Source organism: Meriones unguiculatus, chromosome 5 (assembly GCF_030254825.1).
Source record: "Meriones unguiculatus strain TT.TT164.6M chromosome 5, Bangor_MerUng_6.1, whole genome shotgun sequence".
NCBI lineage: Eukaryota > Metazoa > Chordata > Mammalia > Rodentia > Muridae > Meriones > Meriones unguiculatus.
The window spans coordinates 112,882,432-112,910,047 of NC_083353.1; the positions used below are offsets into that span (position 1 = coordinate 112,882,432).

The following is a 27,616-nucleotide window of genomic DNA, read 5'->3' on the forward strand; positions in this document are numbered from 1 at the left end:
AGGAAGCTTAGACAGGAAGTTGAGGAGTTCCCAGCCAGCCTGAGCTATATCACCAGATCCTTTGGACTCTCCTTCCTCTCTCTAGTCAAACACACCCCCTTCTACTGGTCCCCGAGCCTGCATCCAGCCCCAGTAAGGAGGGACAAAGAACAGATACTGAGGCAGCACCAGCCGTCCTCAGCACCGTTGGCTGTCTCTGCTTTTTAACGCAGCGATGCAAACGCTGGGAGTTACACCGTGGGTGAGTGGACAAGAGTTGTTCTGGGCTCCATCCCACATGGGTATGCAAGTTGAAAGTGACATCTGCCTTACCCTTGGCTCCTGAAGCCTTAACAGCACACTGAAGTATCCTTCCCTCCAAATGACGAACTCCTGCCGTGTCTCAAAAGCTGGGAAGAGCAAGGCTGCCCTGCCCATCCATTTTATAAAAACGGGATTCTAGCTGGAGGAGGTGAGTCTACCCAGGAAACCTAGCAAGCATTTGACTAGAGAAAGGTTTATAGGAGCAAAAGACATAGTGAAGAGTCCCTGGGCTAGCCAATGCTAAGAACTGTGGTCACTTTCTCTGAAAGGGAGGAGGCAGGGTTTGCTAAAGAGAGAGCCACCTGGAGAGGAACCTTGCCTGGAGCCACGAGCCATCCGGGAGATAGGCGCAAAGCCGCTCAAGCTGCTGAGCTGCTGTACACAGCAAGATGTTCAAATCTTCAGACCGTGAAACCTGCTCGGCACAAATTAGCACCTTTGAGTGCTAATCAAATATAATCGGCCCCTAGGGTTTTACAACGGGTCATGGTCCATGGGATTCGGTTTCTTTCTCTTTCCAATTTAAGCCTCACAGGGGTGTCACGTGTCTTTATTAGACATGGGATCTAAATAAGAAAGGAAGCCAAAGACGCAGGAGACAATGATGTACAGAAAGGCTCCACAAACGTCCCGCAAAGTCAGTCGATAGAAATAACAAACCGGGAAAAGACCTGCAGTGGACTTCCACTGTAGTGTCAACCCTAGGCTTTCTTTCCCCAGGTTTTCATGGGGTACCCCACTGAAATTCTGTTTACTCCCAATGGGATGTTTTTACACAAGACAACATTTCATAAAATACGATGTGAAGTAAACATAGCAGTGACAGCCGGGAGTGGGGCTGAGGGGTGTGGCCCGAGGTTTTAATCCCAACACTCTGGAGACAGAGGCAGGTGGATCTCTGTGAGTTCAAGGTCAGCCTGGTCTATGGAGTGAATTTCAGAACAGCTAGGGTTACAAAGAGAAACCCTGTCCTGAGAGAAAGAAAAAAAGAAAGAAGGAAGGAAGAAAGAAGGAAGGAAGGAAGGAAGGAAGACAATGACGCAGCAGCAAAGGAAAGGAAGGACATAGCTCCAGCCGGTGTCTGAGGTAGCTCAGCTGTCCCATCACTTAATTACTTTATTTATTCAAGTTACCAGGAATCTGTCTTCAGCGCATCCCTTAAACAGGCTCATTCAGGATTCACTAGACATGGGCCATTCTGTTATAAAGTAGTTATTGCAGGAATTGATGGTGTAGCTCAGTGGTAGAGTACTTACCCACCAGTGCAGTGCCTGTGCTTGGGAACAGAGGCAGGAGGACCGTGAGATTGAAGCCAGATTGGGCTGTATAGTAAGATCCTGTCTAAACAAAACAAAGGAAGAAGAAGGGAAGAACAACAAAAACTAACAAAAATTAAAGCAGTTCTTCCAGGAGACACCGGTATTTGAGGCGTAGTGTAGCTCTGAGATTTATTTGTGTTTATTTATTTCTATTTTGAGACAGTGTCTATAATGTAGCTCAGGCTGGTCTCATGCATGCTGTGGAGCCAAAGACAACCTTGAACTCCTGACTCTCCTGTCTCCACCTCCCAAGTTCTGGGTTTATAGCCTATGGCATCACTCTGGGTTTCTACGGTAAGCTAGGCAAGCACTCTCAACTGAGCTCCGTCTCCAGCCTTGAAAATTTATGAACCGGTTCTCAGGATGCTTATGGTGACCACTGAGCCTGGGCATCATCTTCATTACCGAGGACCAGATTAGCACCCTTCTAACTATAGTGTGTAAACACTATGTACCTTCTGTGGGCCGGTCAAACTCCAGCGACCAAGTCTACACACCTGTGCACACATCTGGGCATTGGCTTGCCCTGAAATCTGGAGTTATTCAGGAAGTGACTCACACATATTGGTTCCTCTGTCACCAACCCCTGCTGTATTTGTTTACTCTTTAGTAACTGAGCAAGGACTCGGGGCAACGAAGCTCACAAAGACATCACTGTAAAGTGAGTGTGTGTATTTCAGGATGGAGGAGAAGGCACAGGAAAATATTCAAAGCATCAATCCCCATTAGAGTCCCTGTTTAATGAAAGGTCGAATTGCTTAACATCCACAGGCTGAGCCGGGGCTGAGGCTGACTTCCTCCAAGGGGGTAATGTTTGAACTGTAAAATCTGGAGGGAACTTTCATGTAGAAAGAAAGTTGCCAGAAATGCCGTTTTGTTTGCAAGCAGCTTGCTTCCTCTTTCCTGGGGCAGAGGGACTTAGTTCATTCAGCAGCTGGGTGACCTCGGTCGAAAATCATTTGAACTTTCTGTGTTTGCATTTTCTCCTTTCCAAAGTTAAGACAGTAATAGGTCGGGGATCTGGGAAGAGTAAGTGACTTTGCCCTTGGCCCACGACAAAGGCCATATAGATATCTGCAGGATTTTTTTTTTCTCCCACTCACTGCAGTACATAAAATCAAGAATGCATAAACCTGACGGCATTGTTTATGAGTCTTCCTGCTCACGCTGAGTTCCTTGGGAGTGTCCAAGCACTCCGGTTACATTTGGGGGCCGGGGTGGGGGAGGAAACACTTAATCTATGACTTTGTTGCTTATGTTTCACAGCCCGATGACTTTATTGCCCTCATTTTATTGAGGAGGAAACAGAAACAGGTGACCAGCTTGCCCGAGGGCCCTCAGCAGTAAGAAACAGAGCAAGGGTTTGACAGGGTTATCCTGTCAGCTACCACAATGTGCTTGAACACTTTATTGTATCACATAGCGTTTAAATATTGTAGCTGCAGCTGTATCCAGCCGGCTCTAGAGCATTGCCAGACCGTTTACCGTCTTAGTTTGGTCAGGGCTGGCGTGGTATGGGTTGTTAAGTGCCTTGTGATGGCCATTCCTGACTGAAGATGTTAGTTTCTTCCTCAGGGGGTGGGAGAGGGGTGCAGCGGGGGGGGGGGTTAGAGAACCTGCACACTTCGGCTATTTTCCTGCTGCTGGTCTCTCTCTTGTCTCGCTGTCCCCACCACTCTCTCTCCATCTTGCCCTTGTTCCGTCCTGCTTCCCTAGCGCTGGTCGCGTCAGTCTGCTCCTCTTCCTTTCACGCTCTGGACTTTTCCAGATGCCCCTGGGTACTTTCTCTCCCTTAGCCACAATGAAAAAAATGTAACCATGGAGTGGCCTTTTCAACAGTTTCTCTACTATGTCTACTCACAAATACCTGTGAGTAGAAACCTAGGAGGAACACAAGGGACACCCCTTCTTCACCGGGGCCCGGCCTCCTCTAACCGAACCAAGCTGCTGACTTGATTCTCCCCTGAGGTGGAGATGATGTGTTTCTCCTGGCTCCTGCCATCCACACATTCAACTCCACGCTGAACAGGCTGCCTCTTCCGCCACTTCTTCCCCACCTAGTCCAGCGACTGCCTCGCTGGGGAAGTGTCTCTCGGGGAGCTGCCTGTTCTGTCTTTCTCCGCTCCTTTGAGCTTACTACAAAATCATGCGGGTGCATCAGGCAGCCTCCCTACTGTTAGGATTTAGGCAGCCTGCGGGTGCATCAGGCAGCCTCCCTACTGTTAGGATTTAGGCAGCCTGCTTCTGGGTTGCCTAGCAACCTATGATGTCATCAGTTGCTCCATAAAAGGACCAACCCACCACTCCTCCTGCCTTCTTTCTCTTGTGCTCTCTTGCTGGCTCCTGCTCTCTCCCCTCTCTGTCAGGGTGCCTCCTCCCTTCCCCCATCATGTCTTGCTCTCTCCTTCTCTCTCTCTCCAGCCAATAAACCTCTTTGATATATCTGTTGTGGGTACCATCATTTCACCTACACCTTTCGGGTACCCCTTCACAGGGAGGAGGGACACCCCTCCACTGATCCTGATAAGTTTCAGTCCTCTTGGGGATGCCTTCAGACTGGAATTCTGTCCTGTGACACTGATCTTTCACTGTTTCTCTGACACTGTGTCGGAATCCTCCTTCTGGTGGTATTCCTTCTCGCAACCCTCTAAGCCTCTCCCATCTCTTTAACTCTGCCCCTGGATGCCTCCCTGCCTTCTCTGTCTGCCAGCTCTCTCCTAGCTCACTCTGCCTCTAACAGACAGGCAGCCCAATGGCTGGCCTCCAACTCACATCCCCGTGCCTCAGCCTCTGGAGTACTGAGAGCACACTACCAAGCCTAATGCAAACCTTTCTGCAAGAGCAAGTGATGATACACAGTTGTGATGTCTTTCAGGATAGAAGTGCGTGACTGGAGTCAAGGAAATGTGTTCAAAGCCTGAAGAGGTTCTGTGGCAGGAAGCGGCCAGAAAGGGAAATGAGCAGAACCTAAGAGAGAGTGAACTGGAGAGAGACCACAGCTGAGGTCTGGATCCCAGACCGGGTGGTGGATGGAGAGTTCAAGGTCATCCATGACTACATAGTGAGTTGAAAGCTTTTTGAGACTTGAGTCTCAAAATGGAAACAAGTCAAAGCAAGAAGATGCTGTTTGTTTGACTCCAATGAAGCAGTCACTCCTGATCCCCACTAGGATTAACTTTCTTGTCTCATTTTTCTCACGAACTCCAATAGGTGTCAAACACACACAATAGCAATTGATAAACTGTTCTTTCACTGCAGTTTTAAAAAAAAAATGTATAGCCGGGTGGTGGCGGCGCGTATCTTTCATATTAGCACTCGGGAAGCAAGGCTAGCCTGGCCTAGAGAGCTAGTTCCAGGACAGCCAGGGCTACACAGCGAAACCCTTGTCTCGAAAAAAGGACAGCTTGGGGAGGGGGATGTAATTCTCCTGTTTGAACTGGCCATCTGCATTCACTCTCCAGAACGATAGAAGGAGAAGAGGAAGCACCCTGAAAGTTGTCCTCTGCCCTCCACAGGAGTGCCACAGTGTCCACACACAACCCCGTCCACACACGCAATACTAACAGTGAATAAGTACAGGCGATTTGGTTTTTATTTTCATGAAAATGCATAGGTAGATTTTTGTCAGAAGTTAGGAAGGTCCCAGGGACCACTGGCATGCCATGACAGCCTTTGGAGGGTGAGGCAGGCAAGTGACTGAGCCGGTCTGAGTGGCTCCACCATGCAAGCTGGCATGAGGTGTTGTCCGCTGGCTCCTGGCACAACCCGATGGACTTGGCACACCAAGTGTCATAACTGTCCAGGCTGATGTCAGACTTACTGTGTCGCTCAAGATGACTTTGAATTGTCGTCCTCCTGCCTCAACCACTCCATTACTGGGCTTACAGGAATGGACCAACTTACCTGACTCTTCAATGTCTAAATTGTTGATTTGGGGGTGGGGGTTGTTTTTTTAGACAGGATCCCACTGCATAGTCCTAGGCTGGCCGGGGGGGGGGTCTTGCTATATAGACCAGGCTGGCCTTGAACTCACAGAGACCTGGTGCCTCTGCCTCACAAGTTGCTGGCATCACAGGAGTGTACAACCATTCCTGGCTCAATTTCTATATTCTCTGCTTTTCTGGACTTTGAACCCAGAGCCTCGTGTGTGTAACTAGGGCTCCACCCACGGACGACAGCTCCCACTCAGTTTCTAGATTCTTCACGGCAGTCGCTCTTTAGTGGGTCATCATTGCTCTTGTCAAAACAGTATACATGCTGTCATTGTATTCATCTCCATCTCAAAGGGTTCATTTCGACCCTGTAGCCTAAAAGATGTAGTACGGCAGCCTTTGGAAATGGCAGTGTTGAAAAGCGAGATTAAAAATTGTGAGCTGATTTTGGTTTCTTCTTAAAATCTTTAAGCAGGGTGGAAGTCCCTGAAACAGACAAAGAAGATTATATTTTATCCTCAGTAATAGTTAACCATTATTATTGTGAACAATTTAAACATTTCTCTCGGAATTCAACCGAATTGCCATTTGGACCAAGAATCCAAATGAGGCACCTTCTCTTCGGTAATTGTGGCTGACTTCCCCGCTGTGAGAATAAGACCCCTTGGCCCCGGGGTAAATGTGACTGCAACAGCAATAAAGGTAAAAATGGAATCTCTGTGCATCCCAGACACTTCTCACACCGACTGACCCATTTCCTCCTCCGCTTACTTCCCACTAAAGGAGTCTTTTGTGTGGTATGTCTTTGATGGCGGCAATGGTACAGATTTTTGGAACACAGCCTAGATTTATAGCCCAGGCTGGCCTTGAATTCAGGATCCTTTTAACTCAACCTCCCGAGTGCTGGGATTGCAGGCGTGTTTCACCATGCCTGGTTTCAGAACATTGTTTTTCCTTTTTAACATGAGTTAAACAACTTATTTAGTTAAATAAATAAATGTAAGTATAAATCAAAAATGTGATGAGAGTATATGGGAAATTTTTCAGAAGAGAAGCACCAAGGATACATCTTTTTGTATCAAAACTTTTGTCTCTTAAATAAACTGACAAGAAAGTTGTTGGGGGGCAGGGGTATACACGCACCTTAGTCCCAGTACTTGGGACAAGAGGCAGGCAGATCTCTGTGAGTTCCAGGCCAACCAAGGTTATATAGTGAAACCCTGTCTCAAAAACAAACAACAAACAAACAAACAAACTTGTGGGAGGCTCTGGAGAGATAGCCCAGGGTTGTGAGCACTGCGGTGATTTGAATGAAATATCCACCATGGGCTGGTATATTTGAACACTTGGCTCCTACGTGTGGCTGAGATATAATCTCTCCTCTTTCTGTATCTGCGACCGTGTCTCCTCAGAGATATGGGCTCTACCTTCCTTCTATCAGCTGCTCTTGCTCATGATGTTTTATCACACAACTGTGATATAAAGGATCACTGATGAAAGTAACTGATACTCGTGCAGACTGACCCGGGGTTCAGTTCTCAGCACACACCTCAGGTGCCTCACAACCGCCTCTAACTCCAGCTCCAGGGGATCCTATGTAGGTACCTGCACACTTGTGACACCCTTTCATAAACACACACAGGCACACTGGAGGAGGAGGAAAAGGAGAGGGAGGAGGAGGAGGAACTTACTAGGGACCATGGTGACACGAGACTATATATAACCCCAGGACTCAGAAGGTGGAGACAGGAGAACCAGGAATTTGAGGTCATCCTCGACTACATAGTAAGTTCAAGGTCAGCCTAGACTATTTAAGACCTTGTCTCAAAAACAGAAACAAATGAAAAGCCAAAGTCACTTACTAAAAGGATGCAGTAGAGTTCCAAAACATACATCCTCACCCACAGATGTGGGTACCTTGGCCAATGAGCCTCGTTCGAAGGTGAGTAGTTGACAAAATTCCTCCAGCAGTAGTAACACTCTAGAGAAACACAGAATTTGATTCGTTTAACAAATACGACGGTAAATGGCTCAAAATTACCTGGGCAGAGTGGTTCCTGCCTGCAATCCGAGGTATTCGGCAGGCTGAAGCAGGAAAACTGCAAAAATCAAGGCCACCCTGAGCTACATGGCAAATCCAGGGTAGCAACTTACAGACCCTGCCTCGAATACAGTTTAAGAGAACAGGAACGTGGCTCAGTAGCAGAGAGCTTATCTCGCAGGTAAGCTTAGCACGTACAAGCTCTGGCTTCAATCCCCAGTAGCAGCGACCACAGCATGCACTCTACATAAAGGCTCTTCCTATTTACTTCAAGAGGTGGTCACATGTAGAAAGACTTTTAATTCAGAACATGGAGGCTCTGGCAAGAGATCACAGCCAGTGACCTTCTAGGTCTGGGTGCTCGGGCTGGAATACAAACATGCCTTTAATCCAGGAGGCAGAGGCGAGCAAATCTGAGTTCAAGGCCAGCCTGGTATAGCGCAAATTTCAGGTAAAGAAAAGCTTAGGCCCGGGTGTGGTGGCACACGCCTTTCATCTCAAACAGTAAAGGTAAAGTTAGGAGGAATCGTCCCTGTTGAAAAGGATGTCTAATTCAAGGGGCAGAAAAGGTGACTAATCAAAGTTGACAGAATAGGATACACCCAACTCTGAAGGGGAGCTACTTAAAGGGCAACACAGAGAATGGGGGCGGGGGGACGAGGCAGTTTCACTAGGAAAGTAGTATATATAGAGAGAGGTTGAATGTGAGAACAAGCTAGACATAGGGGAGGGCAGAATAAGCCAGAGAATGAGAAGCTAGAAGACTCCTGGAGGTTAGTTTGAGGCCAAGCAGAGCAATTCAGGGGCCTAGAGAAAAGCCACATTGAGTAAATCAGCTAGGAAAGGAGTTTGAACCAAAATGGCTGCGCTGAACCAGCCAGCCCAGAGCTCGGGAAGAAGAAAGGGTGAGCTTATAGAGCAGGAAGTCTCAGAGGCTGCAAACATTCCAGGCCTAGGATAGATTGGGCCTAGGTCAGATTGTACAGAGCCTAATAGTTCCAAGGACTAGGTTAGCAGACAGAGCCCGTAAGAATGAAATTCCTTTCACAGTCATACTCCCTAAAAGGAAGTTAAGAGGCCTGGGAGACAGAGGTACCCAGAGCAGAGGAAGGAATAACTATTGTCCATCCTTCCTGTACGGTGAAGGTCAAGCCTGGTCCTCCCTCCCTCCCTTCAGGATGGACTTTGACTTCTGGGTGTCTGTTCCCCTGCCATCACCACCCTCTACCTTGCTCCGTCATGATCCGGATGGTCACACCTCTGCGACAGAGGTCTCTGAGCCCTTGCCGGTTCCGCTCATCCGTGTGGTGATAAAGCCGTGCCACGTAAATGAACAGAGTCACGTTGGGGTACCGGCTCAGAAATTCCACAATGGCCCTGCAGCATTCCCCGCAGGGACTCCAGGACAGGAACCAGGTGATGGAGCACCTGGTGAACGGACAAAAGTATCTTTCCGAGGTAAATTTTTCTATGAAATTGATTTCCGCGTGTCTGTCGGTGTTCTGGCCCGTGTGCCGCCACACGCTGTGCCTTCCGCCCCAGTTGATCTCGTAGAGCAGGCAGGTCTCCTTCCGAAGTAACTGAGGGTCAAAGAAGGCTCCGAACTCCTGGGGTTCGATTCTTCTCCTGAAACGTAAAAAGACTCCCATGCAGTCTAAGAAAACTAAGAGACCTTTCCCCTCGTGCCTTAAAAAAATAAAATAAAATAAAATTATATATATATATATATATATATATATATATATATATATATATATATACACACACAAACACTAGATCTTACATACTCCAGGCCTGCTGGGAGAGCTGAAGATGACCTTGATCTTTATTCTATTTTTATTTTATTTCACTGTGTGTGTGTGTGTGTGTGTGTGTGTGTGTCGTAGTTATACATTTGCACATATATGTGCACACGCACAGGCTAGAGGTCAGTGCTAGATGCCTTCCTCTGCCGTCCTCCACCTCATTTTTTTTTTTTTCCAAAACAGAGTCTCTGGATGAACAGGAGGACATCCCCGACCAGCGCATTGGTGAGCAGGCTTCCTGGAGCCACTTAGGGGGAGTTTGCACGGACACACGCCACCAGGCCTGGCTTTTCTGCAGTCCAAAATCGTGCACTTGTGCCTGAACAAGTAAGCACTGCACCCCATGAGCTGTCTTCCTGGCCAGACCTTGAACTTTTGATATTCCCGCTTCTACCCAAAGGACTGCAGTTACTGATGTGTGGGAGCCCAGGGCTTCCTGCCTGCAGCAAGCACTCACCAACTGAGATACCTCTCTGTCCTTTTCTCCGGAAAGTTTATCTTTCAAATTTCCAGGACCGGTGGCACGTATAATCTCAGCACTGAGGAGGCCGAGACGGGAAGATGACAACAAGTTGGAGAGCAGCCTGGGTTACAGGCTCTCTGACCTCCACGCTTGTGCCGAGGTGCTCACGCGCACACACACACACACACAAATTAATAATAGTACATGTAAGAAAAAGAGAAGCTGGAGGAAGAGACGAAGCAAGGGAGGGGGTTTGGAGGGGAATAATGTTCCTTAGGTTTGTTGCGCACAGGTTCCTCTGTGTCTGAAAGCTATGACTCTCAACTCAGGACTGTTCTGAGTGAGGACCCTCTCTGCAGCACAAGGCCATTGGTGTTTTTAATCCTAATTGTTCCCCCGGTCCCTGAACTATCATGTTACGCACGGATGAACCCTTCTAGCTAGGCACAGTACAAGGAAGACCGGAAAGACTGAAACAAGCGGGTCTCAAACTCCAAGCTGATGTGTACGACCGTGTGAGACCCTGTCTCAAAAAACCCCAACAGAGTGGGAGAAAAATGTAGAGGGGGCAGCACGGGAGAAGTTGGAGGGGAGAAAAATCTGCGTGGATATGATCAACACGCATTATATGCATGTACAAAGTTCTCAAACAGTGACATTGTCAAAAACCGAACAAAGAAATGGGCACCAGGTTCCATTCCCAGCATCCATATGGCAACTCACAAACATCCCTAACTCTATTTCCAAGGGCTCTCACACCCGCTTCAGACCTCTGCAGACACTACACACACATATACATACAATCACACACATATACACAAACACATATACATAAAGAGTTAAACAAAAATAGATATTTAAAAGCTGGACATCGGTGGCGCTTGCTTTTAATCCCATCACGGGGGAGACAGAAATAAACGGATCTCTATGAGTTCAAGATTTCAGATAGGGCTACAAGAAGAAGGAAGAGAAAGGAGAAAAGCAGAAGAGGAGGAAGAGCTAGTCCACTGAGCCAATCACCTGGCCGAGGGCCCACCCCCTTAGGAAAGAGGGACCACCTTAAACCACGCCCAGGAATAGATTATGTCAGCCGGGCGTGGTTACACACAGCTGTAATCCCAGCACTCGGGGAGGCAGAGGCAGGCAGGTCTCTGTGAGTTTGAGGCCAGCCTGGACTACAAAGTGAGTCCAGGACAGCCAAGGCCACCCAGAGAAGCCCTGTCAAAAAAAAAAAAAAAAGACCTTATTATGTGCCAAAAGAGATGGCTCAGTGGTTAAGAGCACTGGCTGCTCGTCCAGGGGACCCAGGTTCAAACCCTAGCACCCACGTGGTCTGTCTATAACTCACACCCTCACACAGACATACATGCAGACAAGACACCAATGCACATGAAATAAAAATAAATTATTAAAAAATAAAATAAAGGGCTCCTGGGTGGAGGATGGGGGTCACATGCCTTTGACCCCAGGAGACAGAGGCTGGAGGAGCTCTGAGTTTGAGGCCAGCGTGTTCTACAGAGCAAGTTCAAAGACAGCCAGAGCTACACAGAGAAACATGTCTCAAAAAGCCAAAAATTAAATAATAATAATAATAATCAAGCTCATGGTAGGGAACATGAAAATGACTGTGCTTTTCCAAATTTTCCAGTCACTGCATTTTGTTAATACTGCTAATAAAATTTTTGTAAGTGTATTTAATCTTGACTTGGGAAGACTTCCTTTTTCTTCTCTCCTGCTCCTTTCTTCCAGATGCTGGTCAGAGCCTAAGCAGGCTTGCCCTAGTGCGGTAGGCTTGGCTTTTCCTCTGTAGCTCCCCTCCACAGCACGTGCGTACATGTCCACCATTGTGGCGGACCTCCAGGCTGACTTAACTCATCACATAACTTTTCTCTTTCTCCTCTCTGTCTTCCCTTCTGGGCAGCCACTGAGACTTACAGCGTGTCTCTCCTGAGGCTTTTTTTTTTTTTTTTTAACTCACATAAAATCTTTCTTGCACTTTTTTTTCTGAGCTCGTCTTGAATCCTCTCGTTAACAAGACTAAGACCCTCAAGAGGACACCCCGATTCCCTTAGCGGCATGTGGAGACTATGGAGGCAATGCTTTGAATCTCCAGTAATATTGTGGAGTATCCACCAGAAAGGACCTCTCGGACCTGGGTCCAAGCCAATCGAAAGTACTTATTGGCCACTACACTGGCTGTTCAGGACCCGAGTGCAGTCCTAAGCTTTTTTCAGGGTGAGCTTTTAAGCGTGAAACCTACATCCTGTGTTGACACACCTCAGTTAGCAAAAACAGTTAGCCAGAAGTTGAACTATAAAAGCCAAAAAGCAAGGTTCGTACATTTAGAAACTTTCCCAGAACTATGGACATTGATGGATTAGGTATTTGTTATTTCTTTGGCAGGTGTTGCTGCGTACAAGCAGGTTTCTCAGGCCTGAATGGTCCCTCCAACATGGCGTCAGTTTTGCTAGGGCCTGGGGGCCTGTTAGTATAACAGAAACAAAGTCACAGGAGCTAAACCCGATCACAGTAACCACAGAAATTAAGCTGAAGAAGCAAAAAGAGATGAAGAATGGTGACAATGAAAACACAAAACGAAATAAAACCTGCAGCCCCCTCCCATGACCCCCTCCCAGCTTCACTGTGATCTGGACCACTTGGAGTCAGAACCAAGAGTGAGAACTTCGGATCCCCAAGGAGGTACCAGCAAAACTAAACAAGTCAGTTAATAACGACTAAGAGAAGTCTGGGGGGCTGGAGAGATGGCTCAGCGGTGAAATGCACTGGCTGCTCTTACAGAGGACCTGCCTTTGGTTCCCAGCCAGCACCCACACGGAGGCTCACAACCATCTGTGACTCCAGATCCCAAGATCAGACCACCCCCTTCTGACCTCATCCAGCACCTTGCATTCACATGGTGTATGCACACAGACGTACATGTGAGCAAAGCATTCATACACATATAGAAAGAAAAGTCTGCTGAAATCGCGTCTAAGTGATCTATAAAGATCCGGTTTCTCAGTGACCAACGAATGATCCTTTTCAGAAAGAGCCCTCAACAAGAGGCAGCAGACATCGGCTCAAAACCACAGGTGGGAAGGCACAGGCTTATCAGGATCTAATCCTTAGCCCTGATGCTTCAGAACGAGCACGCGGCAAGCCAGACTTGGCACAGAGACTTGCGTTCCCCTGAGAAGCGCACATCCAAAAGAAGGACGCATCGGGTTTGAAAGCCGGATCGGTGGCCTCTAGGTACCAGAAAAAGGCAAACGCGCCCCCATGTGGTAGATAGTGGGCGCTTCTTGGAAAATGGTCGGAGGAAGAGGTGATTCACCACACACATAAAAAGCCTTAGATAGATAGACAGACAGACAGACAGATAGATAGATAGATAGATAGATAGACAGATAGATAGATAATAGATTGCTCTGCCAGGACTTTGCACAAATCTTTGAAGAAGAACATGGCAGATAGTAGGCAGAGTCTGGAGAGATTCTAGGGTCCAGGCACGCAGTGGTTGGTAAAGCATCAGCACTTTGGGCGTTCATTCACACCACACTGACAGTAGTGTGGCAGGGCCAAGGGGAAACCTAAAGCAAGGAAGATGCTCTGAGCGCTGCTTTTTAACCTTTCACCACCCACAATCCCTCTCGCACAAGGAATTTCCTATTTGTTTGTCTCATTAAGTGGGCCATAGCGCGCCTGTTTTCCAACACGCAAAACAGAGTAAATTTAGTGGTAATAATGAAGATGGTTAGACTGTTCCTCAGCTTTTTTTTTTCCCTTAAAGAGAAAGAAGAAAAAAAAATTCCTAAAACTCACAACGGCAGATTAACTAAAGAAATGGAAAAGATAAACGGTTAAAGGATGTTTGTGCTGACCTCTGCGAACTGTGTGTCACCAGGAAACATTTTTCCACAGGACGGAGGCACAACGGCATGTCTCAGTGTGTCTTATCCCCTAAGGTCACTGAGAGAGGAAAGAGAGAGATGTGGGCCTGACTCCTCAGGGCTTGCTGAGAGGCCCTGCTGAAAACCCGTGTGATTGGAGCTTGGCCTGTGAAAGCCAGAACCCAGAACAACCTTAATATAGAAAGCGCCGTTTCTAAAATGCTGTGGAATGAGCTGAATGGTGGTGGCACGCGCCTTTAATCTCAGCACCTGGGAGGCAGAGGATCTCTATAAGTTCCAGGCCAGCCTGCTCTACAGAGTGAGTTCCAGGACAGCCAAGGCTACACAGAAAAACCCTGTCTCAAACAAACAATCAAACAAGCACAAGCCACACAATTTTAGTGTACACATATACACACATAATTTTACCATTTAATGGAAACAAAATCAAATTGTTTTAACACTTTTTTAAATTTTTAGTTATATATTTTATGTATGAGTGCTCTGTCTGCACATTTGTGCAGAAGAGGGCATCAGACTCCATCATAGATGTTGCTAGGATTTGAACCCAGGACCTACTGGAAGAACAGCCAGTGCTCTTCACCACTAAGCCATGTCTCCAGCCCCCGTCCTGGGGTTCTTACATGTCCATTTCTGTGTGACTCTGTTGGGAGGCACTGTGCTTGTCTTACCTCAGAGTGGGATCAGCCGCAGGACCTGTAAACCAAGAGACGATTTTGTCAAATAACACCCAAGTTCACATTGAGCTGCTGTGAAAACAGGTTCTATAGTCTCCCAAATGTACAAATCATGTGGGGAAATGATGTAGAAGCCAGGACAGGAGGGCAGGCCTTTCATCCCAGCACAGCAAATGCCGTGGTGTGTGGATATCCGAGTTCAAGTTCTGCCTAGGCTATGCTTTGAGATCTGACCTAATCAATCTAATGGGAAAGTCTTCTTCTTCTCCTCCTCCTCCTCCTCCTTCTTCTTCACTTGTTTTTTGAGACTGGGATTTCTCTGTGTAGCCCTGGCTGTCCTAAAAACTCACAGAGATCCACCTGTCTCCGGGGTCCTGGGATTAAAGGCGTGTGCCACCATGCTCAGCTTCAGACTTAGGTTTCTAATAAACCCGGAGAGACCGTCCATCCACAAAGACTGCATCTCCTTTCTTACAGCTCTAACAATAGGAATGGCGGGTAATAATTTCTGACTTTAAAACTTTTTCAGATTTTATAAAACTTGGGTTTGAAGTTTTGCTTTTAAGGCAAAACCAACGTCTAAGCTCCCAAGTTTTGTCATTATCTGTCAGGTGTTTTGCATGCCTGGTTTGATTGAATACTTCCAGCCTACAAATGCGGAATAGTCTCTAGTTATTAACAGTAAAGGCAAGATAGGGTGCTCCCTACAGCGTTAGTGGTCAGTGGGTTATTAAACAGTTAACACAGACAGGGTGTCCCCTACAGTAGACTATCCGCATCCTTCCTTTTCTGTCATTGCTCGTGGCTAAACCGTACCCTGTGCGGCTTCCTGAATAGTCTCCAGTTCTTCCAGAGTTGGAGGTTTTAAGGATAAAGCGGGTTTACACAGGATCGTTGTGGTTGCATCTTCCACAGACAACTGTACTTCTTCTGGAAGAACTTCCCCAAACATCGACCTCACGCCTGCCCTGTGTAAACTGTAGGAGAACAGTCCCTTCACGCCTCAAAGTTTTGATCTTTTTCTTGCAGCTCTGGGCATCTGATTTGTAATTATCAGAACCACTGTCTCCTTGACTCAAGCCTACAGAAGAAAGGGTGCAATCCTCTCCAGACGGCTCCACCACCATTCCCTGGGCTTCTGTTTGTTTGTTTGTTTGTTTTTGAGACTCTATGATAATAAATAGGCCGAGTGGCTTCCTTGTTTTCACTCTTTTCTGTGTCCAGCTCCAAACCAATTAAATAGTAGGCAAACGTGTCCAAAGCACTATTTCAGTCATATCTCTTCAGAAATTCTCAAGGTCATCCTCTGCTACACAGTGTGCTCAAGGTCAACCTGGGCTACCTGAGACCTTGTCTCAACTATACATAATAGATAAATAAAAATTTAAAAATTCTCTGAAGACTCGAACTCTACTAAAAATTATTAATTAATTAGTTAATTAATTAATTAATATTGTAGGAGTTGCTTCCAATTCCACCTCCCCTGAAATCATTTCCTTCCAAAGCTAGTCATGCTCTCTCTCCTGTATGTTTTTTTTATATGCCACCTCTCAAATGCTCAGATCACAGGCATGTGCCACCATGTCTATGGCCCTGGGAATGGAACCCGGGAATCTTGGATGCTAGTCTAACTGAGCTATATTCCCAGGCTGTTTGTTTATTTAGAAGTGTGGGGGTGTCTCATATTATCGCCTAAGGTGGTGTGAAACTTATTATATTGCCCAGAATAGCTTCAATTTCCTGGAAATCAATCCTCCTGTTCCAGTTTCTAGACTATTTAAATGACAGGTAGAAATAACCACACCTGATTAACATCAATTAATCATTGGCTAGTCAGGCAACTATGGAATAGTCCATTGCTACCTTTTCCATTTTATCTTAATTAGTCCTTTCAAACTATAGTTTTACTTCTTTCAGTGGGAAGTGGGGCAGGACTGAGGGGTTGAACCCAGGGCCTCACATATGCTAGGCAAAGCTCTCTACCACTAAGCTCTAGCCTCGTTCTTTTTACTTAAAGCTTTTTCCAGTTGTGTGTGTGTGTGTGTGTGTGTGTGTGTGTGTGTGTGTGTGTGTTTGTGAAGGTGCCCGAGGAGGACAGAGGAGAGCATTGAAGCCCTTGGAGCTGAAGTTACAGGCAGTGGTGAGCAGCCTCCTGTGACTGCTGGGAATCTAAGAAGCGCAGCAATCACTCCTAACTGCTGAGCCACCCCTCCAGCTCTCCCACCCTTTCTAAAGGCAGGGTCTTGCTGAGTTACCTAACTTGGCTCTGAACTTGCCCTACAGTCCACAAAGACCTTCAACTTGTAATTCTCCTGCCTTGGCCTCTCCGAGTAACTAGAATTACAGGCCCAGGTCACCAGACCCAGCTAACTTAATTTTTTTTTTTTTTTATTGCCATGAAACCAACATTAATTTAGTGCTAGTCATCAAAAGCATTAGAAGGCAGAAAATCTTCATCAGAATAGTAACTCATCTTAAGAATGGTAGTAAGGTATGAATTATAATAGGAAAGACGGAAAGCACCAGGGACCCAAGCATAAGCAGGTTGTACCAACATGCACTGATGCACCCTTCAAGACCATGGACCCAAGCTAAGCACGGGAGCAGGCACTTGTCTACCCAGATTCTCAAGAGGCTGAGTGAAACAGGGGGATCACTTGAGGCCGGGAGTTGGGGACCAGCCTGGGGCAACATGACAAAGCTTTATGGAAAGAAGCAAAATAAAGGGGAAAAATCAACTAAACGCCTTGCCAGGACCCAGCATCGCTTTACCTGTCTCGGAGCTCATCTCGCTCTGCTCTGGAGCTTCTGTTGCAGGGACGGCTTCTGCCAGCTATGTGCTGGACTTTGTTTCCTCAGGTGTGCCCACAGCCACCTGCATGGACAGAGGATGACTCATTCCTAAGTGTAAGCACTTGCTTGGTATCTGTAGTATGTAAAGGAAGAAGGAAGTGCCATCTGGATTTTTATCCTCTGTGACGAGAAAACCCACAATGACATCAATTCTGCAGAACAGAACGCCAGCGATATCAAACTTCAAAACTCTCTAGTGGCATCTAAACTTAGGAAGCTTTCTCCTTCCTTCAAGTTCAAGTAAGAACGGGAGAGAAGGGGCTGGAGAGATGGCTCAGTGATGATTAAGAGCACTGTCTGCTCTTCCAAAGGACCCGGGGTTCAATTCCCAGCACCCTCAGGGCTGCTCACAGCTGTCTGTTATGCCAATTCCAAGGGATCTGACACCTTCACACTAATACACATAAAATAAATTATTTTTAAAAAATGGCTGGGAGAGAAGACAGTACAGAGGTCAGAGAGAACGAAGGTGTTTCTGTAACTAACTTGGGAGTCCTTGGTGTGACCTGGTGAGACTGTGGTGGGCCTCGACTATTACTTCCTTTCATTTGCTCTTTGCTCCACTTGTCTGTTGGGAAAAGGAGGGGCACTTTAAGATGCAAAAGGAGGACCTTGGCCTCTGAGTCAGATAACTAGTTCTGACGCTCCCTTCCTCCCGAAGGGAAGGTTAACTGTGTGAGTAAACCTGCTGGACTTTTAATCCCTAACAAGAAAGACAATGCACTATCCTTCTCTGTAGCCATCCTCTATTGTCAGAACTTTGGGTCAAGTTCAGGCTACCAATTCCTCTGGGGCTCAGCGTCAGCCCTAAACCTCCCACTAGGGTCTTATCCTAGGTTGGACTCTGTTGCTATTATAATGTCCAAGAGCAAACACAACTTGGGGAGGAAGGGGCTTACTTGGTTTACACTTCCTCCATCACTGAGGAAAGCCAGGGCAGGCTCTCAAGCAGGACCTGGAGGCAGGAACCGAAGCAGAGGCCATGGAGGAACAGTGCTTACCAGCTTGCTCTCCCTGGCTTGGTCAGCCTGCTTTGGAATCTACCCACGGAACACCTGTTCAAGGATGGCATTGCATCCACAGTGGGCTGGGCCCTCCCACACCAATCATCAATCAAGAAAATGCCCGCAGACTTACCTATAAGCCAACCTGGTGGGGGGGAGGGGCATTTCCTCAGCTGAGGTTCCCTCTTCCCGGATGACTCCGCACATTCATACACTAAATAAAAAATGAATCTTTTTATTAAAGGTCTTTAAGTGTGCTGGATCAATCTTTATTTGTTGTTTGTTTGCGTTCTTTTGGGACAGAGTCTCCTTGTAATCCTGGCTGCCCTGTAACTTCCTATGCTGACCTCAAACTCATAGAGCTCCCCCTGCCTCTGCCTCCAAGGGTCGGGATTAAAGGCATTCACCACCACAGCCAGTTTATGAATCCTTTTGCAATTAGTGTATTAGTGGGACTAAGAACGCACAACAGGAACCCCGAGGCCTCCCGAAACAAGCTCATCCTCTCTAAATATGTCTCCGCCGTGCAGCTGCTCACAGACTGCCTCTTTCTAGGTTAGGGAGAGACAGCTCAATGGTTAAAAGCTCCCGTTGCCCTTCCAGAGAACCTGGGTTCAATTCCCAGCACCCACCAGGGCAAGTTCACAGTCATGGGTCACTTTATTTCCAGGAGGCCATAACACCCTTTCCTGACCCCCATGGGCACCAGACATACATGTAATGCACAGACAGGCACGTCTTTTTTTTTTTTAACGAATACTTAGGCATTGTAAATAAGGTCCCAAGCACCATCCTTACACCTCCCTCTCTAGAGAATCACTCCCTTAGGATACAGTCCTAGAGAGGGGGTTACAAGGCAATTAAGACATTAGTGACTCCTTTCAAAGACAGAATTTCATTTATCCCGGGCTAGCCTCCAACTGGCTCTGAGGCCATGATGACTTCTGCTCCTCCCACCGGCCACCTCTGGAGTGCTGGCTTTATCGCTGTGTGCCACCACACCTGGTCTCGAGAATGGAACCCAGGTCTTCCTACCGATGGAACTCATCCCTAGCCCTTTAGACATGCTTTAGCCGGGACCTACGAAATAGCTTTTTAGCCTGGGTGAAGACAGCCTGGATAGAGCAAACACTCCCGCCCAGACTACCCGCCTTTAGACTCTGGCCAGCTGGACCCCGAAAACAAGCATCTTTTTGGCACCACGGGATTAATCTTGAGCACCCTTTCCTTGAGAGACATCCGCGATAGAAATGAAGCCGCGCCCACTGTCTCAGCCAGATCTGAGATCTACTCGGGTTCCCACTTGGGTTCCCACTCGGGTTGTTTCTTAAACAGAGCGGATTTTACAGAACATTTTAGCGATAGGTGAACTAAGCCAAAGAAGATGACGTAATGCTTCAGCAGTGGCGGACTGGCATCACTCGGGATGAGCAATCACTTCACTATTCATCCTTTAAACCAGGAAATTTCAAATCGCGGGAACAGGTTGTTGGCCTGGAACAACACGGTCCAAACAATCCGCGTGCAGGCGTATGCCTCAGTTTCCGCCTCCAATCCAGGTCAGGCGTTCCTCGCTGCAGGAATGGGCCCGGTGGATGCGCAGCAACCGGGCGCATGTGCGTGTTGGGGCTCACGCAGTTACGACCTTGCAGAGACAAAACCCCCGAAGACACCTCGATCCACCGTTTCCAGAAGACAGTCCTCAGGCAAGGACCCGCGAGCAAAACTCGTCTTTCCTAGGCGGAGGACGCCTAAAACTTCAAGTTCCCACCGGCTGGCTCACCTTTCCCGGGAACTGTTTCCTGCAAGGCCCGGGGATGCTGCGATGTTGCTGTGTGTGTGGGGTGGGAGGGAAGGTGTTTGTTTGGGTTTGAATTTTCTCTCTTGTTGTAGCTTTTGTTTTGTTTGTGGAATTTGGGGGGGGGGCTGTCTTTGGGGGTAGTTCTCCTCACGTTTCCCAAGCTGGCCTCAAACTGCGGTGCTGAGGCAGCGCTCCCGGTTCGAGCCTCGGCCTCTCTAGTAGCTGTGGCCAGCGTGGTCATCCTTGTTGTAGCCAGCAGGGGGGCAGAAAAAACAACACAACTAGCTGAACCAAGCCCCAGCTAGACCGACTTACTTACAGACTCACGCCTTCCTTTGTATATAAAAAAAAAAATCTCCCGCTGCTCGCCTGTATCAGATCCAGCTTCTCCTATTTCTGACCTGGACTCTGCTTATGGTGGCTGTCATATTCACGATTCCTGAGTGATTATTGTTATTTCTCTGGGAGATAACTGTCTCTTTGGACAGTTAACCCTCTAGGAGCCGGCAGCCCCCGTATTATTCACTAGGCTATTAATACTTTTTGATTGGTGGCACACGTCTTTAACCCAGCACCCAGAAGGCGGAGCGTCTCACTCAAGCAAGAAAGCTAAGGTAGTTGGTGTGACAAAAGTTATATTTTATTATGCTGGGGGTCGCACACAGGTTCACACTTTCAGTTCCTAGCTATGGTCCTAAGCCAGTGTCCCCAGCGTGGGGTATCTCAGCTGAAGGTCCAGTTCAGATTTAAGGGTCAGGGTGCCTGGGGAGACGGTCTAGACACAGGGCAGATGTCTCTAGCGTCTGCAGTGGTCCTGAAGAAGTGCAGGCGCAGTAGAGCTCTTGTTCTGCTTCTCTATCATCAAGTGGGCGTCATGGGTGGAGTTCCCGTCCTGTGTCTGGTTATCTTGAGTGACTAACGTCACTGGGTTCTGGTGATCAGGTGCAGCCTTGGGTGTAGTGGGCTTCCTGACTAAGCTATTTTTACATCTCTGAGAGACATTTCTTCTTCTTTTTTAACATTTTCTTTATTTATTACATATACAACGTTCTGCCTGCATGCCAGCAGAGGGCACCAGACCTCCTTATTATAGATGGTTAAGAGCCACCTAAAAGGCATTAAAAACAAAACAAAACAAAACAAAACAAAACAAAACAAAACAAAACAAAACAAAAAAAAAACACAACTCTGCTCCTTGCATAGAGACCGGTGGATCTCTGTGAGTTGGAAGCCAGCCTGGTCTACATAGGGAGTTTCGAGACAGCCAGGGCTATGTAAAAGAGACTTTGTCTCAAACAACAGACAAGCAAAAACCTTTAAATTGTTTTACTTATGTGTACATGTGTGCTTGTGTAGGTAGTTAGCACACGTCTGGCATGGCGGTCAGAGAACAATTTGCAGTAGTCGGTTCTTTCCTGCCATCTTCTGGGTCCCAGAGACCAAACTCAGGTCATTAGACTTGGTGGCAAGTGCCTTTACTCACTGAACATCTGACCAGCCCTGCTTTTTGAATTTTAAGATAGGGTCTCATTCTGTAGATCAGGCTGGCCTTGAATTCATGGTAAGATGAACTGTCTCAACTTCCCAAGTGGGCTGCTGTGCCTGGATTACCATTTACCTTCTAAGAACTAAAAACAGTAGTTTGTAGCTAAAACCGTTTTTTGGGGGTTTTGTTTGTTTGTTTGTTTGTTTTGTTTTTTTTAATTTGAGACAGGGTCTTACTGTAAAATTCTAGCTAGTTTGGAATTCCCCATGTAGACCAGGTTGGCCTGGAACTCACAGAGATCCTCCTGCCTCTGCCTCACGAGTGCTGGGATTGATGGTGTGCGCCACCACGACCAGCCTAAAGCAATTGTTCTTAACAGTATTTTTTCTGTGGCTTTCTCAGAGTGACAAGTTATACTCAAATGGGGCAAAGGTACAATGAAGGGGTGATGAGTTTTTGTTCCCAAAGAATTATATCTGTGGTTGAGAATGTAGCTCAGTTCTAGGATGCATGAAGGCCTGCCTGTGTGCTATCTACAGCACATAGTGTTAAACACTATAGTATCAGTCCATGGCAGGTGGAGGGAAAAAGAATCCTAAATTCAAGGTCATCTGTAGCTATATATTAATAGCAACCTCAAGGCCAGCTTGGGATACATGAAACCCTGTTTTAAAAACAAAGCCAGGGCCATCAACATGGCCCCCAGCAGATGATATGATTTCCATCCCCAAGACCCACTTGCTGGAAGGAGACTGACCTTGAAAGTTGTCCTCTGACCTCCCACACACGTGTGCTCACACACTTAAATAACTTAAAAATTAAAACAAAAGCTCTGTGTAATTGCAAATACAAGGAAAAGCGGGTGTGGGCACATAAAAATGCCAAGGAGCAGAGTGATAGAGGAGTCGGGGCGTGGTAAAATTACAAAGACAAGATGTGGGTGCAGGAATTGAACCCAGGGTTTTATGGTTACTCTAGATCACTGAACTGCAAGCCAGGTCCTAAACAGGATCCTTTCTGAAGCAAGGCATTTCGGGACATGCATCAGAGAAGACAGCTCAGACATGGGTATAAGCCAATAGAAGGAGTTTTATTAGCTAGCTGGCAACAATACTGGGTGTTCAGGATCCCAGTGTAGGCCCAAGCTTTTCTTGAAAGGGTGAGCTTTTAAGCACTAGATCATGTTCTGGGTTGACACACTTCACTTAACAAGAACAGTTAGCCAGAAGCAGAATCACAGAAGCCAAAAAGCAAGGTTAGTACACTTAGGGGCTTTCCCAGAACTATGGACTTTGTGTTCGTTTTGGCAGGTAGAGCTACCTATGTGCTGAGTTTTCTGGCCTAAATGGTACTTCCAACATGGAGTCAGTTGTGCTAAGGTCTAGGGGCCTGTGACAACATCACCTGCAGTCTAGGAGGGAATGAGGAGTTCCCAGAGACATCTGGGAAGTCAGATGAGGAGAGTGGGGCAATCTGGCTAGACCCAGTACAATGTTTGCCAGGATCAGACACAGCATCCCAGTTCTGCCAGATACCGCCATCTGATTCCTGCCCAGTACCCTGAACATGAAAGTTGAGAAATTCAATGCTGCTCTGGTCCAGTGACCGTGGCGTGATGGCAGGGGCTCAGAGAAGCCTGGCCAAAGGAGTCAAGGAGAGAATACTATCTCGTGTAATACTCCAAACCATTTATTTCTCCTTCCCCCCCCAAAAAAAAAATGATAAAATCAACAGAACGGGAACACTGACAAAGACAGCAGGGTCAGATCTTTACAGACACACAGTCCAATTTCTCTGTTCATAGACAAAGCATTCCTGTGTGTTTGATGATAGAGGAAGTGTTCAATACTGTTTTAAGTGGAGAAGAAAATGATGAGGAAATAAAGGTTTAGGCAGGCATGGTGGTACATGTGTGTAATTCCAGCAATGGGGCATGGAGGCAGGAGGGGCCAAGGGCTTCCTTGGGCTTCCTGGTGAGTGTGAGGTCAGCCTGGGCTACATGAGACCCTGTCTCAAAACATAATAGATAAAACAAGAAGAAAACTCTCATGCAGTCACTAGAGTTTCGATTATTTATGTCCCATTCCTTACTTAAAAATAAAAACAGGGGCTGGAGAAACAGTTCAGGGGTTAAGAGTGCTTGCTCCTCTAGCAGAGGACCCAGGTTCAGTTCCCATCACCCACATGAGGGCTTACAACTGTCTATGACTCCAGTTCTAGGGGGATCTGGCCTCTGCAGGCTCCTGCACACATGTGGTACACAAACTCAAGTGCACAAATACACATAACATAAAATAAGTAATAAATAAATATTTTTTTAAATTAAAATTGAAAAATATGACCAGCAAGGTGGATGAGTGCTTGCCACCAAGTCTAAGGATCTGAGTTCTATTCCAAGAGCCCAGCTGGTGGAAGGAGAGAATCCACAGGTGTGCACATCCACGGGGCCCATGAGGAGGTCCAGGACACCTTTCTGGAGTGAGTTCTCTTCTCCCACCAATGGATTCTGGAAACTAAACTCAGGTCACTCGGCTCAGTAGCAAGCACCTCTTGCCCACTGAGCATCTTGCCAGTCCACATTGTCCGTTTGTTTTATCAGACAGTCTCATATACTTCAGGCTGCCCTGGAACTCCAGAACCTCTTGCCTCTACTTCCCAAATGCTGGTATTACAGGAGCTGGAGGTAGAAAAATACTGCCATACCTTGCTCATGATGTCCTCAGAGTTAATATGCAGAATCCAGGATCAGAACAAACCAACCAACTGCAGCACTGGGAAAAGGAAAGAACTATTGTTAGAGTCTGAAAATCCAAAACAGCCCAAGCAGTCACGAGAGTCCAGTTGAATTAGGCAGCAAAAACTGACCAGTCAGAGACAACCAAACAGAATCGGGAGCTGACTGGGTCTTCGAATGTTCATCTTAGTAAGTATTTAAGCAGACAACAAAAAATTTATTTTACTCAGGCCTCTACTGATCGTTCAGAGTCCTGGAATAGACTTAAGGGCTGAACTTCGACCACAACCCAGAATGTTACAGTGCTTTTAAACTCCCAAACCACAAACATCTGTGCCAGGTTATCCCACCATTCAGGATTTAGGGACAGGGGACTTTCTTAGGCACAAGTCTTTGTGGTACACTCATCCTGTTCCCATTGGTTAGGTTATTCAACTGTGTTGGGGTGACAATACCCAGCATTCACGTCTCAACTTGCCAACCAGGGTGCCAGTTACCCAGGGAGATCCTGGGAGCTTAAGCTTTATTTGATGCCTATTCAAGATGGAAGTTTTATTCAAAACGGCTTCAGTTTGGTTCCTTCTTACATTCCCCCTTTGTCTTTGTACATTATTCTGATCCTTGATTATCTGTTTCAGAGCATAAAGGATTGTATTGGGTCCTTAGGACCAGGAGTTTAACTGAGTTGAGAATTCAAGGTTCTATGAGGAGCAGGAGTTAAAGGAGGACCAGTGGTCCTGTTAGTGATGAGTCAGGTGGTTAGCCAAGTGGACCAATCAAATCGATTCTGGAACCAGTTACCAGCCTGGTTTCCTTGTTCCTATCCTTAGGTTTTGTTTTATTTGGGCTAGGGTATCTTGGGCTATCCCAGAGGCGTAAAAACAACAAGCTTTCCCCAAAGGGAATTTACTTTTGACTTAGCATTTCAGAATGTCAAGGGGGCAGGGAAGATGTGCTCTCTTCTGTGACTATTTCCAGCTGAAATTGGGGCATAAGTTGTCAGGACCCAGGGAGGCTGAGATTGCTAGTCAAAGGCTGGGTGATAAGGTGTTTTCAGAAGCATCTGATTAGCTGATCCAGCTGCAGGGACAGAGAAGAATTATATCAGCTGGATTAGTTTCCATCAGCTTTCAGCAAGTCAAGAGCTCAGCAAGTTGTAGCTCTTAGGTGCTCCCTGAATGGTGTCGGCCAAGAGGAAATCTGCTGAGACAAATATAGCCTAGGGACAGGAATTAAAATTTTCTGGTAATTGGGGAAAGGAGGAATAGCAAGATCAGGGGAAAATCCCAGTTTCAGGAACGGACAGATGCAGAAACTCAGACTGTACGTATCTGGTGTTTGTTGCCCCGTGACAGGTAGAGCCAAGTCTTCCGTTAGCCTGAATAAACCCTAGGTAAGGAGAGGCAAATTTTTAAGCCCCTGATTCTCAATTTTTTTAGTGCTGTAACCCTTTAATATTCAAGTTCTTTGTCAGACTGCCTAAGGCCTCTCTTCTGTTGCATTGCAATATAGGAATTTTTCAGTCCCGGATGTTTAGTTGTGACCCTAATTATTAAACTCTTATTTATCTATTCATAAAGATCATGTATTAATAAAGAGAGTACAACAAAATATCTGATAAATTTTAAAATGTTTCATAGCTTTATAAATTAAAACATTTTAAAATATCCAGTTTTTAATTTTTTATAAAACTCTAAGCTTTCTTTGAAGTTTAAAATCTCTAAATCATGTGTTTTTTGAAGTATCAAAATAATGTGCTTTTTTTTTTATAGCGTGAAGGCGCAGAGCACAACCATAATTTTTAGAAGGCAAAATCAAGTTTTAACAGGGTAAACAATTTAGTGTTTTCAAATCAATTCCAAGTGGGTTACATTTATGTTACAAAGTTTGGCTGCCAGCAAGAAAAGTTCTTGTCTATGAATGTATGGAGGTGCAGTTTTAAATCTTAAAACAAAACAAAACAAAACCACTGGTTTTTAAGACAGGATAGAAATTATATGAAAATCTTATCTCAGCTTAAAAGTCTCTTTGGAGACCTGTTTCCTTGGCTGGCTCATGACATGCGTTGATGCCCAGAATGGCTCCAGTGCTGAGTTATTAGTTTTAAGTCAACTTTTTGTTACAGATGTTGAGATTTTTTAACCATACTTATAAGCCAATGATCTATAACCAAGACCTCTAGAACATAGTAAACTCATACATTTAAGACCAGTCAGAAACAGCCATGTCGTGGCCACCCACATTCATATATTCAAAACAGACTGACAAAACTTTCCTCACTTCTCCCGGCTGTCATTTCGAGAGAGGAGCTCCTTGCTACCTGCTGAGGCCCGCTCTCACGGGCACAGCGGTTCCGGAGCGGGAATAGCTGCCAGCTTCCTTACCCGAGAAAGCTGAGGAGCTGCTGGTGCCCCTTTAAGAGCCACAGATCAGGCTGTCAGGCTTTGCTGTCAGGCGAGCAGGAGGCGGGGCCTTCACCAGCAGTGCTGGGCTCCCAGCTGCGGGTGCCCTGGCTTATCAGGTTTTTGTTGTCCCAATTCAGCGCCTTTTTTTCCTGAAAATCCTTGAGATGGGTTAAGACTCAGTCAAGGGGTGAACAGTCAGCAGATGAAGTTTGGCTCATTTTTCCAAACAGGAAACACAGAGCAACAATCAAACTAAACGAAACTACAGACAGGAACTGACAGACGTGCACAGACCGGCATGCCCAGAACCAGAACCAGAACCAGGTGTTCCCCCGAGTGGCAACCAGTGAGGGGGCAGGATGTCTCCTGTCCACCTCTGACCCTAGGACCAATGCTGTGTCCAGTTTCTCCTTTCTTGAGCCTCAGACTGGTTCCAACCGTTAACCAGAATACAGGCTTACCTTTGGAGGTCCAGATGACTGAAAAAAAAACAGTCCTAGGTCCTGCTAATTAGGTTTGAGGCTCAAATTTGGCACTTGGTTCCGGGCCAAAGCACCGAATGTTAGGGTCCGAAAATCCAAGCAGGGGCCCAAGAGTCCAGCAGAGCAAGGTCTTTGTTTGAATTAGGCAGCAAAAGCTGACCAGTCAGGGACAACAGCACAGACCCGGGGGCTGACTGCATCTAAGAACGGTCATCTTAGTAAGTATTTAAGCAGATGACAAATATGTATTGTGCTCAGGCCGCTGCTGACGGATCGTTCAGGGCCCTAGAACAGACTCGGGAGCTGAACTGAGACCACAAGCCAGAATGCTGCAGTGTTTATAAGCTCCAAAGCCACAAAGGTCTGTGCCAAGTTAACCCACCAATCAGGGCTTAGGGAT

At 46.6% G+C, this 27,616-nt stretch overlaps 1 protein-coding gene across 4 annotated transcripts; it reads right to left on the minus strand.

Annotated features, from left to right (window-relative positions):
* Positions 1-5,196: 5,196 nt before the first annotated feature.
* Apobec1 (apolipoprotein B mRNA editing enzyme catalytic subunit 1) lies at positions 5,197-27,574 on the minus strand. Of its 4 annotated transcripts, XM_060384163.1 has the most exons (10): positions 27,196-27,574; positions 26,714-26,892; positions 24,299-24,366; positions 18,442-18,522; positions 17,224-17,326; positions 14,446-14,470; positions 13,745-13,832; positions 8,824-9,221; positions 7,417-7,535; positions 5,197-6,040 (listed from the first exon to the last, which is right to left on the minus strand). In XM_060384163.1, exons 7-10 carry the CDS (start codon positions 13,801-13,803, stop codon positions 5,930-5,932), a joined length of 687 nt encoding a protein of 228 aa, XP_060240146.1. In that variant the 5' UTR covers positions 13,804-13,832; positions 14,446-14,470; positions 17,224-17,326; positions 18,442-18,522; positions 24,299-24,366; positions 26,714-26,892; positions 27,196-27,574; the 3' UTR covers positions 5,197-5,929. The 4 variants fall into 4 exon arrangements, with proteins under 4 accessions (XP_060240146.1, XP_060240144.1, XP_060240145.1 ...); XM_060384161.1 differs by lacking the exon at positions 26,714-26,892; XM_060384162.1 differs by lacking the exon at positions 26,714-26,892 and having other exon boundaries at positions 17,224-17,377.
* Positions 27,575-27,616: the final 42 nt, after the last annotated feature.

What these genes read in the sequence shown, in the direction of transcription:
- Apobec1 (XM_060384161.1), bottom strand. Translation starts at nt 13,803, where the DNA reads ATGCCGTTGTGCCTCCGTCCTGTGGAAAAATGTTTCCTGGTGACACAC. An exon ending in CCGGATCATGACGGAGCAAG is followed by an intron (nt 7,536 to 8,823) that starts GTAGAGGGTGGT and finishes GTGTTTCTCTAG; the next exon opens with AGTGTTACTACTGCTGGAGG. An exon ending in AACTCTACTGCATCCTTTTA is followed by an intron (nt 6,041 to 7,416) that starts GTAAGTGACTTT and finishes TGTCTGTTTCAG; the next exon opens with GGACTTCCACCCTGCTTAAA.